This window comes from Hemitrygon akajei, chromosome 4, assembly GCF_048418815.1.
Source record: "Hemitrygon akajei chromosome 4, sHemAka1.3, whole genome shotgun sequence".
Lineage (NCBI taxonomy): Eukaryota > Metazoa > Chordata > Chondrichthyes > Myliobatiformes > Dasyatidae > Hemitrygon > Hemitrygon akajei.
This window is the reverse complement of record NC_133127.1, coordinates 35,490,217-35,505,083: the sequence shown is the minus strand read 5'-3', so window position 1 is coordinate 35,505,083 and position 14,867 is coordinate 35,490,217. Positions and strand designations below refer to the sequence as shown.

Here is a 14,867-nt window from a genome sequence, read left to right as displayed (position 1 = left end):
TGCATTAATTAGTCTGAATAATGATGACAAATATTCAGGATATTTGAAATGTATCATCATACTGGAGGTAATAAGTTAAGGGTGAAAGGTGAAATATTTAAGGGGAATCTGAAGTCACTCTGGTGAGATTGTGGAACAAATTCCAGCCAAAGTGGTTTGATTGCAACATTTGTAAGAGGTTTGGATAAATACTGTACATGGATGAGAGGGGTATGGAGGGCTGTTGTCCAGGTGCTAGGCAGAATTACAGTTCAGCATGGACTAGATGGACCAAAGGACCATTTTGTTTCATAGTGACTAGAATATTAAAGCAAGGATGTAATGTGCTTTATAAGGCACTGGCGGGGCCTCACTTGAAGTACTGGGAGCAGTTTTAGGCCCCTTATCCAAGAAACAATGTGCTGACCTTGGAAAAGGTTCATAGGAGATACATGAAAATGATTCTAGGATTAAAAGGCTTGTGTTGCCTTTAAGGCATTTGTTTAGTTTATTATATTTTCGCTTTAGTAATTCATTTGTTATCGTTTTCTAGTTAAAGTTAAGGTTGTTTAAAGTAAATTCGTTGTCTGTGATATATCGCGGCATGCGATGACGTCACTCCCGGTCTCGCCGCATCTTGTGGGAAAATACCGGTTTGGAGAAACGGGAAGGAGGGGGCTCATGTGTGCAGGATCAGCGCGAGAAAAGTTTTCTTTCTACGCACTAGAAACATTAGTGAAGCAACGCCGTAAGTTCATGAGATAATCGATATATTGAATTAAAAATGCTAACGCTGATTCTGTTAAAAGTAATGATGATTGATAAAGTTTATGTTATTTGTTATTTAAAGAGTTGCGGATAGTTTGTGTTGAAGTGTATTTAAAGCCAGTCGATGGCGTAGGTAGATTCTGACTGTATGTTGCACTTTAATGTAATATAGTTGTTGTAGTTTTACTTTTGCAAGTATTTATGATGTAAATGTGATGTCAAGAAGGAAACAAATACTGTATATATTTTGTATTGTTTTATCAATAGTTTTCACCATACATTAATGTGGAAGAGTGAACAGTAAATGGTTAATCTTACTGGGACCGCCTCATTGATTGGTTTATGCTTGGTGTTTAGTTCAGAGTTCTTTTACACCTGTGCGAGAACACTACAGTGTAAAGGCGGCATTACCAGGTGTTTCAAGTGCTGCAATGACAACTTGATCCAGCATCAAGTCGTTGCCATCCAGCAACAGGGGCAGTAGGGCATCATCAAGTAAGGCTGCCCGTGCAAGAGCTAAGGCAGAAGCCGCCAAGGTGCGAGCGTTGTACGCCGAACAAGAAGCAAAATTGAAAAAGGAAGCGGCTGCCAGAGAAGCCGAAAACCGGTTGGAAAAGGTAAGGATAGAGTCAGAGTTAGAAGTGCTGATGCTACACCGAGAAGCAGAAGCTACCAGGGTGGAAGCAGAGATATTAGAAAGTGCTGAAGAAATGCATGTTCTGGTTGATGTAAAATCTACTTCAGTAAGGACCAGATTGGAACGCACAAGCAACTATGTCCGATCTCAAATGGACTTGAAGATTAGTTCTTCCTCTCCATACTTATATGATAAAATCCCACCTCACGAGGAGTCTCAGAGAGGCCCAATTGCATCACATTCACCTGAGGAAGACAATTTACCCTTGCAACTCCGCGATGAATTCAAGAATGAAAGGGCTGATGACAAATACTTCTCGACACCAAGCTTACCAGATTTGGCAAGAGGAGAGGCAAAGGCTGGATTCAGAACAGCAAATTCCATAACAAATGTACGTCCTCAGTCATATACCCGCCGACATATTCCCCCAGCCAGCATGCCACTTGCAGTTGAACCCATGGCACAGTATTTAGCACGACGAGATCTCGTCACTTCAGGACTATATCAGTTTGATGATAAACCTGAAAATTACCGTGCATGGTACTCCTCATTCGCCAACGCTATCCACAGAGTCCAGCTCGGAGCAACCCAAGAGTTGGATCTTATGACAAAATGGCTGGGAAAAGAATCATGCGAACAGGTGGGCCGCATATGTTCAGTGTACATTAACAACCCCAAGCTAGCCTTACGCAAAGCATGGGAGAGACTTCGGGAGTGCTATGCGGCCCCTGAAATTATTGAAATGGCACTACTTCGACGTCTGGAAAATTTTCCTAAGGTGTCAGCCAAGGACCACACTAAGTTAAGAGAGCTCGGAGATTTACTAAAGGAGATTCAAGGCGCCAAAGAAGATGGCTATTTAACTGGTCTATCATACCTAGATACTTCATACGGGATTAGACAAATCGTGGACAAACTTCCATTTGGGTTGCAGGAAAGGTGGGTGTCTGTTGGCTCAGAGTACAAGGAAGAGAACGATGGTCAATTTCCTCCCTTTGAGTATTTCACTAGGTTTGTGTGCAAGGAGGCGAAGAAGTGAAACGACCCTAGCTTCATGAGTCCAGGTAGCAGTACAATTTACACCAAGCCTGTTAAATCCACTTCGAATAATTTCAACATTAATAAACCTGTCTCAGTGCGTAAAACTGAAGTCTTTACAACTAACAATGACCCTAGCAAGAATTGTCCATTGCATAACAAACCCCACCCCCTCAAAAAATGCAGAACGTTTAGGAAAAAACCCCTTGAAGAGAGAATGGCCCTTCTCAAGGAGAAAAAAATATGTTTTAAATGCTGTTCCTCTACCTCTCACCTTGCTAGAGAGTGTACGATCTCCGTGAAGTGCCCGGAATGTAATAGCACTAATCACGATGGGGCCATGCATCCCGGCCCGTTACCGCAAACCGACAAAGCTCCTTCACCCTCACTCCAGGACAACTGTTGTCAGCTCGAGCTGCACTGAAGTTTGCGGTCAAGCTCAGTCAAGCAGTTCTTGTTCAAAGATCTGCCTCACTAAGGTGTACCCTAAGGGAGCCAAAGACAAGACCATCAAAGCCTACGTAATTCTGGACGATCAGAGCAATTGCTCACTAGTCAGACCAGAGTTCTTTGACTTGTTCAACATTGAGAGTAATCAGTTCCCATACTACCTTAGAACTTGCTCAGGCAGCGTGGAAACTTATGGAAGGAAGGCAGAAGGCTTCCAGCTCGAGTCCCTGGATGGTAAAGTTGTTATCTGTCTCCCTCCACTCTTAGAGTGCAATGAAATTTTGAATAACCGCACAGAGATCCCGACGCCAAGTGCAGTGCTACACCAGCCACATTGCCAAGCACATCCCAGAACTGGATCCAAAAGCAGAAATACTCCTGCTATTAGGAAGAGACGTTCTCCAGGTGCACAAGGTTAGGCAGCAGGTCAATGGACCACACGACGCCCCCTTTGCGCAACGCCTGGATCTGGGCTGGGTGGTGATAGAAGATGTGTGCCTTGGCAATGTACACAAACCGACAGTTAACATGCTCAAGACCAATGTGCTAGAGAGTGGCCGCCATTCAATTTTTCAACCCTGCACAAGTTTCATGTGTATCAAGGAAGCACGACAAGGCTTTAACAAATGTAAAGTAACTGACAAGACGCTGAGTCAGTCAGTCTTTGCTCAAACTGAGCACGATAATAAACTTGCTCCATCAGCACAAGACGCCATTTTCTTAAAAATAATGGACACCAAGGTCTTAAGAGATGAAGCAAATAATTGGGTCGCCCCACTACCTTTCAGAGAACCATGCCGGCGCTTGCCAAACAACAAAGAGCAGGCAGTCAAGCGGTTCACGTCCTTGCAAAAAACCCTGAAAAGGAAACCTGAGATGCAGCAACAATACATAGCATTTATGGAGGAGATCTTCGCTAATGGACATGCTGAAGTAGCACCGCCACTGAGGAAAGGCCAGCACAGAAGCTGACCTTTCAGCCCATCTAGTCTGTGCCACTTGTGGCACTAAAATTATCTGCAGTAAAACTATTAAAGTTGAGAACATACAAAGTGCAGAATTTGAAAATGCAGCGATCGTAAGTCCTGTCGGGGTGAAGTGGTTGAAGAGATGGGGAGAAGTGAAAGAAAGAAAGTGAGGTATTGTCTGAATGGGAGCTGCCATAGACTAGCAAAGCCAGGCATGCTGAAGAAAGAGACATTGAGCAAGGCATGATGTGGGGATTTAAACCAGATGAATTCATTTGTTTTTGATAAGAGTTGGGAGCTTTGCCGAGTTCCGATGTCCTGCAGTACTGAATTAAACTATGTGTGATCCGGGCCTTCAGATTTCACCTTGGACAAACAGTGCAAAAGGAGAAAATGAGTCACTACAGCTGCAGGCTGGCATTTCAGTTTGTTGTACAGTAATATAAGCACGTTGGATGTGGTGACATAGCTGCTCATTGTTCCCAGTGTTTGCTAACATTTATCTATTTGTCTTTTCATTGTTGTAGATCAACTCAAAGCAGTTTTCTCCTTTTTTAAATCATTTATTGTCTAGTTTTGTCCATCATGGATCAGTTCTGGATTGTGAAGACAAAGACTGGGATTTTACCATGAACCTTAATGTCCGCAGCATGTACCTGATGATCAAAGCTTTTTTACCCAAGGTAAGCCTGCAAATTTCAGAAGTTCTCACTTACTGCGCTGGCGATTTATACAAATATGTGTTATGCGCCTTAGTGACAATGAAGTGCTATGCAAATAGAGTACACAAACAGTGTGAATTCAGTTAATGAACGGTTGGACTCAGAATCATTTTGAGACATCTGTTTTTTAGCCTATGTGTTGAGAAACATTCAGCGTTGAGCAATGCTGTTTCTCTGTGACCTCATAAATTTAATTTTCTTAAAGACCCTCACCACCTCTGAAAGTCCAGCCCTAAGTCCAACATTGTGAAAGGTGGAAATGGATATAGCCGGCCAGCAGGACTCTTATGAAGCTGTGTAGGCCAATCCCCTATACAGTGAATGCAATGGATTATAGAAACATTGATTAACTCTACCTTACCATCAACTTTGTGGGATGATGGAGAAAGGGTGTCATTTTTAGGCTATGCTCTACTAGGTGCTAAGGGCCCCAAAAGAAAAGACCTCACCAATTCCCTGTTGACCAGTAAACTTTTAAATGGAAGAAAGACAATATAGATAATACAAGCTATGCTGAAGCAATGCCTTGGAGTTTCTCAACCTATATGCTTGAAAAAAAATAACAATCCAGCAGTTTTCCAGTTCTGTTTTTAGTTTGCATCTAGATAGACCATGGTGAGGGAGACCCCAGAGAGTGACACAAGCACTGATACTTGTGTGGACAAGTGCAGCTTCAACAGCACCGTATAGGACACAGCAGCCCACTTGACAGGCACACCACCCCAAACATTCACACACCCCACCACTGATGCACAATACCATCTACAGAATGCACTGCAGCAACTCACTGAGACTCCTTAGACAAGATCCTCCAAATACACAAACTCTAACTTGTAAATATATGGCTGTCCTTCACTGTTGTAAGGACAAAATCCTGGAATTCTCTCCCTAACAGCATTGTGGGTATACTCAACACCTCAAGATTTTGCAGTGATTCAAGAAGGCAGCTCACCACCACTTTCTCAAGGGCAACTAGGTTACAGCATATGAGAGTGGATATAGGACCGCTAGAAAATGAGGCAGGAGAAATAATAACGGGGGACAAGGAGATGGCTGATGAACTAAATGAGTATTTTGTGTCATTCTTCACTGTGGAAGACACTAACAGTATGCCTGATGTTGTAGTGTGTGAAGAAGAGAAGTGGGTGCAGTAAATTATAGACCAGTTAGCCTGACCTCAGTGGTTGGGAAGAGGTTGGAGTCAATTGTTAAGGATGAGGTGATGGAGTACTTGGTAACATAGGACAAGATGGGACAAAATCAGCTTGGTTTCCTTAAGGGGTAATCTGGCTTGATGAACCTGTTGGAATTCTTTGAGGAGATTACAAGGAGGATAGATAAAAGTGATGTAGTGGATGTTGTATATTTGGATTTTCAGAAGGCCTTTGACAAGGTGCCACACATGAGGCTACTTACCAAGTTAAGAGCCCATGGTATTTACAGGAAAGTTACTAAGGTGGTTAGAGCATTGGCTGATTTGTAGGAGGCCACGAGTGGGAATAAAAGTATCCTTTTCTGGTTGCCTGCCAGTGACTAGTGGTGTTCCACAGGGGTTGGTGTTGGGACCACTTCTTTTTATGCTGTATATCAATGATTTAGATGATGGAATAATGGCTTTTTTGCCAAGTTTGCAGATGATATGAAGATTGGTGGTGGGGCAGGTAGTGTTGAGAAACCAGGTAGGATGCAGAAGGACTTAGATTAGGAGAATGGGCAAGAAAGTGGCAAATGAAATACAATGTTGGAAAATACATGGTCGTGCACTTTGGTAGTAGAAATAAATGTGCGGACTATTTTCTAAATGTGGAGAAACCCCAGGAATCTGAGATGTAGAGGGACTTGGGAGTCCTTGTGCAGAACACCCTGAAGGTTAACTTGTAGGTTGAGTTGGTGAGGAAGGCAAATGCCATGTTAACATTCATTTCAAGACGTATAGAATACCAGAGCAAGGATGTATTGCTGAGGCTTAATAAGGCACTGGTGAGGCCTCACCTTGATTATTGGGAACAGTTTTGGGCCAAAAGATGCACTAGTATTGGAGAGGGTCTAGAGGAGGTTTACAAGAATGATTCCAGGATTGAAAGGGTTGTCATACGAGGAACGTTTGATGGCTCTGGGTCTGTACTCACTGGAATTCAGAAGGATGAGGAGGGATCTCATTGAAACCTTTCAAATGTTGAAAGACGAAGTAGATGTGGAAAGGGTGTTTCCCATGGTAGGAGAGTCTAGGACAAGAGGGCATAGCCTCAGGATAGTGGGGCACCCTTTCAAAACAGAGATGCAGAGAAATTTCTTTAGCCAAAGAGTGGTAAATTTGTGGAATTTGTTGCCACATGCAACTGTGGAGGCCAGGTCGTTGGGTGTATTTAAGTCAGAGATTGATAGTTTCTTGATTGGACGTCTCTGATGTTGTGTCAAGGAAAGCCTCATCCTGGGGACAGATGCAGTCAAGACAAAAGAACCGAGAAAATTGAATGACATTTTTACAGGAGACAGGCATGGGAATTGGTGGGTTTGTAAATGAAATACACACAAAGTGCTGGAAGAACTCAGCAGGCCAGGCAGCATCTATGGAAAAGAGTGAACAGTTGACCTTTCGGGTTGAGACCCTTCATTCAGGGCCCCAAATGGTACTTCCAGGTGAGGCAACCCTTCACTTGGGAGTCTGTTGGGGTCATCTACTGTATCCGGTGCTCCTGGTGTGGCTTCCTGTATATTGGTGAGACCCAACATAGATTGGGAGACCGCTTTGCAAAGCACTTATGCTCTGTCTGCCAGAAAAAGTGGGATCTCCCAGTGGCCACCCATTTCAATTCAACTTCCCCATTCCAACATGACCATCCATGGCCTCCTCTACTTCCGTGTGAGGCCACACTCAGGTTGTAGGAACAACACCTTATATTCCAGCTGGTAGTGAGAATGTGAAGAGGGTAAGGGGTACGTGTAGAAGGGGGAGACGAGGGGTAAGTGTAGCAAAGTATGCGTACAGGACTGGAGACAGTATGTAATTGGGGAAGCGTAGGAGGGCAGGGAACATGTAACTAAAATAGAGTACCAAACGAACATGGCAACCACAAGGAAAGAGGAACCTTGCCACCTCAAGACAATGTGTCTGGCAAAGTATCTGAGCAATATACCTATTTCGAGTGTTTTGCTTGTATCCATACTTATTCCAAGTATTTCTCTTGTGTCTATACTTATTCCGAGTATTTCGCGTGCTTAGCTGTGCAATAGCCAATCAATCGATGAATTTGAATCGGTAACCATATTTGCGAATGTAGTGCCCCGTTTTTGGGTATAAGTATGACCTCTGTGAACCGACAAATTGGGAGTTGGCTACCTTACGCCTGAAGTGCGTGTGGCTGCGAACTCCTCTCTGAATAAAAACTGCTTCAGAGGTAATTTCGTGTCTCTGGTGTTTTTTCCTCAGTTGAGCATTACTCTTACCTCTTACTTTCCTCTTACCTGTCCATCACCTCCCTCTGGTGCTACTTCCCTTCCCTTTCTTCCATTGTCTTCTATTCTCTCCTGTCAGATTCCCAGTTCTTTTCTTCACCTCTCCTCCTCTCCCAGTTTCACCTATCACCTACTACCTTGTACTTCTTCCTCCCCTTCCTACTCTGACTTCTCATCAATTTTTTCTGTCCTGATTTTCTGCCTGAAACGTCAACTGTTTACTCCTTTATATAGATGCTGCCTGGCCTGTTGAGTTCCTCCAGCATTTTGTGTGTATTACTTTGATTTCCAGCATCTGTAGATTTTCTCTTGTTAATGATTATAAAAGATATCAGTAGTTAGTTTGTCTCCAGTGAGGAAGACAGAGGTCGAGAAAGGGAGAGAAGTACCAGAAATGGACCAAGTGAATTTAAAGGCAGGGTGGAAGTTGGAAGCAAATGAAAGTGATGAAGTTAACGAGCTCAGAAAGGGTTGGGAGCACTACCGGTGTGCTGTTTCAGCACACACCTCATATGCAGGGTATTTCCAGCAGATACTGCTTTTATTTCAGTACTTGGTAATTTCTTGCTGAGTCAGCAACACATATAATTATGATTGCATTTCATTTGGAAATGCCCATTGTTTTTAAGCAGATGCCATCTCATTGGCTCCACTCAACCCTGGAACATCTGAACCACAAAGGTGCACACATCAGGATGATCTTATCAACTGCAGCTCAGCATTCAGTACCAGCATCCCCTCAAAACTAATTGGCCTCAATACCTCCTTGTGCAACTGGATTCTCGATTTCCTTACTTCAGTTTGGATTGGCAATAAGATCTCCTACATGACCTGCATCAGCACAAGTGCATCACAAGGCTCTGTGCTTAGCCGCCTGCTCTACATGTAAAGCATGGTTAAGCACAACTACAATGCCATACTTGAGTTTGCTGACGACACCATTATTGTGAGCTGTATCAGAGGCAGTAATGCATCGGTCAACAGGAGGGAGATTGAAAATCTAGCTAAATAGTGCCATGACAACAATTTCTCACTCAATGTCAGCAAAACCAAGGAACTGATTAGTGACTTCATGAGAAGGAAATCTGAGGTCCATGAGCCAGTCCTTTTAAGGAGATCAGAGGTGGAGAGGGTCAGCAACTGTAAATTCCTCAGTGTTACCATTTCAGAGGACCTGTCCTGGGCCCTGCGTGCAGTTTCAATTATGAGGAAAGTACAGCAGTGCCTGTACCTCGGAGTTTGCGAAGATTCAGCGTGACGTCTAAAACTGACAAACTTCTATAGATGTGTAATGAAGAGTATATTGAGTGGCTGCATCACAGCCTGGTATGGAAAGACCAATGCCCTTAAATGGAAAATCCTACAAAAAGTAATACATATGGCCCAGTCTATCAAGGGTAAAGCCCTCCACACCATTGAGCACATCTACATGAAATGTTGTCACAGGAAAGCAGCATCCAACATCAGGGACTCCCACCACCCAGGGCATGCTTTCTTCCTGCTGCTACCATCAGGAAGGTGGGACAGGAACTACCAGGCTCATGAACCAAAAGGGTTTCATTCAATTTCACTTGCTCTGCCACAGCCCTATGAACTCACTCTCAAGGACTCTTCACCTCATGTTCTTCATATTTATTATTATTTATCTTTTTGTATTTTCACAGTTGGTTGTCTTTTGCACACTGGTTGAACCCCAAGTTAGTGTGATATTTCATTGATTCTAATCTGGTTACTATTGTATTATGGATTTATTGAATATGCCCACAGGAAAATGAGTCTCAGGGTTGGAAGTGGTGACATATTTATTTTCACAATAAATTTACATTGAATTTTAAAGCAGTCACTCTGCATGAATCATGCTAATCCGGTGGTAATTTTCTTTTCATTGATTTTCCTTTGAAATACAGATGCTTGCAAAGAAGTCTGGCCACATCATCAACATGTCCTCTGTGGCATCCAGCATCAAAGGTGAACGGGGTACCTCTTTACCTAGATTACTTTGCTTTCCTTCAGTGTCATGCTCACAAAACACTCAATGCAATCCGTTTGCCTGTTATTGCCTGAGACACCCCAGTGATGGAACTGCTGCCCATATTTATCACAAGCCAAGCTTGACGCATTTCATACCTTTTTAAAATTTAAGAGTCTGTTTATCCCATCATGATTTACTGCACTAGAGCTTGTAATCTCCACCCCAGTACCTGCCTAACTCACTTATGTTCTTCATTCAGAACACTCCATTTCACTATCATCAACCTCTTGTGCAACCTCCTTTGGAAGCCTTGCCATTGATCTGCTTCCACCTCTTCATATCCTTCATCTTACTTAAGGCCCCTCTAAATTTACCTTGTGTAACGACCATACTGCATGGCTCACCTGAATGTTATTGAAGATATGACGCTACGCTACTCCCTGCTCCACGCATCCTTCTCTGCATGTACTTTCATGATTTTACTCTGTGAAGCATCTTGAATTATATAAAGATGCATTATATCATTGAATGTCAATTAGATAGATACTTTATTCATCCCCATGGGGAAATTCAACTTTTTTTTTCCAATGTCCCATACACTTGTTGTAGCAAAACTAATTACATACAATACTTAACTCAGTAAAAAATATGATATGCATCTAAATCACTATCTCAAAAAGCATTAATAATAGCTTTTAAAAAGTTCTTAAGTCCTGGCGGTTGAATTGTAAAGCCTAATGGCATTGGGGAGTATTGACCTCTTCATCCTGTCTGAGGAGCATTGCATCGATAGTAACCTGTCGCTGAAACTATTATTCATGATTATTTAACCAATCTAAACTAAATGAGGGCATTTTAATCTTTTTCATCTCCCCAGTCTTTTCCTTTGCCTTAATGAGTTAAGTTGCAGGTAGCAAACTGAAAAGGAGTTTCACGAGATCAGTGCCGTGTTTTATTTGTGGGAAGTGATGTCCTTGCATGCCCAACACTCAACATACTGAAGGAACCTTCATCTGGGTCTCAATCCAGACATCCACTGTTCATTTCCCTCTACACATGCTGCCTAACCTGCCAGGTTCCTCCAGCATTTTATACGTTGCTCCAGATTCCTACATCTATAATCTAGTGTGTCTCCATGCAGGCATGACCAACTGTTTGTTACTCAGTCTAAGAAAAGGCTATTGCTTAAAACCATGTTCTGGCTCTGTGCGGGAGAGTACGGTTGGAAGAGCTGAACTGACACATTGTGTTTTTAGTTATGAATTAGTCTTCCATCCTTCAGTATAGCCTAGCAAAATACAGTATATCCTAGATTTAAAATCAAGGTGAAAAGAGTCCGTTACCAATTGCATAATTTGGCAAATACAGACTGGGGTGGGGCTGGGAGGAGATTGTGCATTCCCAGAAAATAGGCTGCATCATGATTTTTAATAAAGTAAAGCCACTTCATCTGCATATGCAGCAAGGAAAGTGAATTGAAACGAAATTGTGTTTACTTTTATTCATCTTAGTGGTTTACTTTTTTGACATAAGTCCCATGAAAGTGTATTTTATTCTGCATCTCAAATTGTAGCTGGCGATTTGTGAATTTTATAAGGGTTGATTTCTATGAATTAAATGACCATATTGTACGGGTCACCTGTATGTTATTGAAGATATGACACTACACGACTCCCCGGTCCATGCATTTTTCTCTCCACCCAGCTCTCCCTGACCCCTGACACTTTCCCTGCAGTCTCAGAGGATATTTCCAACTCCGCCTTCACCACCATCCAGAGACCTAAACTGCCTTTCCAGGTGGGGCCTCCTGAAACCTTTGCAATCAGTATTCCCTATTTGGTCTCCAGTACATTGGTGAGACTACGGACGTAGGAGCCAGTGCACACAACACCTGTGTTCGGTCCTGCCTGAGCTCCCATTTCAATTCCCTTTCCCATTCCCACACTGATTTGTCTATCCTCAGTTTTCTCCGCTGCCAGGGTGAGACCGAAGGCAAATTGAAGGGACAACACTTCATGTTCTGCCTGAGCAGTCTACAGCCCAATGGCATGCGCATTGAGCTTTCCAGTTTTAAGTAGTCTTCCCCTCCATTTGCTTATTTCTCTCCTTCCTTTCTGGTCATCTTCTTATCCTCCATTTTTACCCCTTTTCCCACACTCCCCATCCCCTGGTTCTGCCCGCTCCACACAGTTCACCTACGGACTTATCTTGTGCACGTCCACCTTCCATTATGTTCTGGTTCCAGCAGGCCATTCATCTTTCCCCCAGTGGTTTTCATTATCACCGTCCAGTAGCTCTTTGTATTCCTATTTATCACTCACCGGCAGCTGTCTCCAGTGTCCACTCTCTGCTCCCTCCACCTTGTTCCATCTGCTTCTCGTGTTTTTCCATTTATCTTCCATACCATTTATTACCCCACCATTTCCTGGCTGCAGCTCCCACTTCCAGGTGCAACCCAGTTATCATTTTTCACCCCTCCTTACTCCACTAACCACTTGGGGTTCTTTCCTCACCATTCTCCTTCTCTATACTGGCCATACCTCTGTAATAGCTGCCATCTCCTCTTTTGGATTCGAAAGGTTAACAATTCCCTTTCTCCCCCACAGATACAGCTCAACCTGCTGAGTTCCTCCAGCAGATTGTTCGTTGCGCCTGTTAATTGAGGATTGTATTTTAATGTTATTTTTTTCTTACTATTCTGTTAACATTGATCCTGTGTCTACGGGTTACTTTATAAAAATCTTTGTGTGTGATTGAAAGAATTTATGTATTGATTGTGATTGCTTTTTCTTTCAGGTGTTGTAAACAGATGTGTGTACAGCACCTCCAAGGCAGCTGTTATTGGACTGACAAAGTCTGTTGCTGCTGACTTCATTGAACAAGGCATAAGATGCAACTGTGTCTGCCCTGGTAATCATTATGATTTTGCATACTTTGTAAAGACATTGCTGTTCCTAAAAGCTTTGATAAAAGACTCCAAGAGCACTTTCTTAGAGTTTGTTAATATTTCCATTCCTTACATTTGCTCTGATGTATGGATATAATTACACTATATTATTATATTTATCTGTTTATCGCGGTGCTGTTTTTAATTGCATAAGGTTAAATTTATGTGCCAGTTCTTGAATTAATTGCCATACATAAGGAGCTATATTTAAACGCTTCAGAACTAAACTGGTTTACTTTTTTGAACTGAATGGATGGCTCACAGCAATCATATTGCTGCGTGCCGATTGCTGGGAAGAGCCTCAAATCTTATAGCAGGGAAACAGGCCATTTGGCCCATCATGTCCACCTTGACAAATGGACACCCAGCCATATTAAAATCATCTTGTAACGTTTGTCCCTTAGCCATCTAAGCCAAAATAATTTAAGTGTTTAAGATGTTTCTGTCAGCGACTCTGCTTCCTCCACAGCGTGTTCCAGATGTTTACCACTCTCTGGGTAAAAGAATGATTTCTCAGATCCCCTTTAAAACTATATCCTCCAGTTTCATTCAACTTTGATAAGGGAAGAAGTTTCCTGCACATTATACCCCATCGTAATTTTATACTCTCAGAATGTTTGCAGAAAAGGCTAGCAAAGAGATGGGAATGGGCATTGTGTTAGGGATGCCCGTACACTATGATCTGGCCCAGTTGTGTCCCATGCCATGAGTGGATCCACAATGTGTAGATCTGAAGTGCTTTGTTTATAAAGATAGTGAACAGACAGCGCTAGAGACACAGGTGCAAAGTCAAAGTCGAGTTATTGTCATAAGCGCAAGTACTGTACATGTATAAACACACCCTAAGATATAGGAGCAGAATTAGGCCATTTATTCGATTGAGTATGCTCCATCATTTGATCACATCTCATCCAATCTCCTGCTTACTCCCCATATCCCTTCATGCCCTGACCAATCAAGAATCTTTCAACCTCTGCTTTTATGTATATTTAAGTCTTATATTTATGTATAAGATTTGGCTTCCGCAGCTACCTGTAGCAAAGAATTCCACAGATTCACCACTCTCTGGCTAAAGAAATTCTTCCTCATCTCCATTCCAAAATAACACTCCTCTATTCTGAGGCTTGAGTCTCTGGTATAGACTCCTACCAGAGGAAGCCTCCCCTCCAATCCACTCTATCAAGGCCTTTCACCATTCACTTGGTTTCAGTGAAGTCATCCTTTCCAAGATGAGGGGCCCAAAACTGCTCAAAATACTCCAAGTGAGGCTTTATCTGTGCTTTATAAAGTCTCAGCATTACATTCTTGCTTTTATATTCTAGTCCTCTTAACATCGCATTTGCCTTCCTTACCACAGACTTAACCTGCAAATTAACCTTTAGGGAATTCTGCACAAGGACTTCCAAGTCCCTTTGTGTCTGACTTGTTTGCATTTTCTCTCTATTTAGAAAATAGTCAACCCTTTCATTTCTCCTGCCAAAGTGCATGATCATACATTTCTAGACACTGTATTCCATCTGCTATTTCTTTGCCCATTCTTCAGTTGCCTCTACTTCCCCAAAGCTACTTACTCCTCCACCTATCTTCATATAGTCTACAAGTTTTTCAGCAAAACCATCAGTTCCATCATCTAAATCATTGACATATAATGTAAAAAGAATCGGTCCCAACACAGACTCCTGTGGAACACTACTAGTCAAGAGCAGCCAACCATAAAAGGCTCCCTTTATTCCCTTTCTTTGCTTCCCGCCAATCAGCCACGCTAGAATTTTTCCTGTAATACCATGGGCTCATAACTTATTAAGCAGCCTTATGTGTGCCACCTTGTCAAAGGCCTTCTGAAAATCCAAGTACGGGTGTGATGAAAAACTTACTTGCAGCAGCATCACAGGCACATAGCACCAGATAAGCAGCATTCACAAGAAAACAA

At 42.6% G+C, this 14,867-nt stretch overlaps 1 protein-coding gene across 2 annotated transcripts in view; it reads left to right on the top strand.

Annotated features, from left to right (window-relative positions):
* Nucleotides 1-14,867, top strand: part of bdh2 (3-hydroxybutyrate dehydrogenase, type 2) — a 100,527-nt gene that overhangs the window by 63,462 nt on the left and 22,198 nt on the right. For both annotated transcript variants that reach the window (XM_073042312.1, XM_073042311.1), the window contains 3 exons: nucleotides 4,415-4,523; nucleotides 9,926-9,986; nucleotides 12,787-12,900. In XM_073042312.1, the coding sequence (XP_072898413.1) occupies nucleotides 4,415-4,523; nucleotides 9,926-9,986; nucleotides 12,787-12,900 (284 nt within the window). The remainder of the gene's footprint in view (nucleotides 1-4,414; nucleotides 4,524-9,925; nucleotides 9,987-12,786; nucleotides 12,901-14,867) is intronic.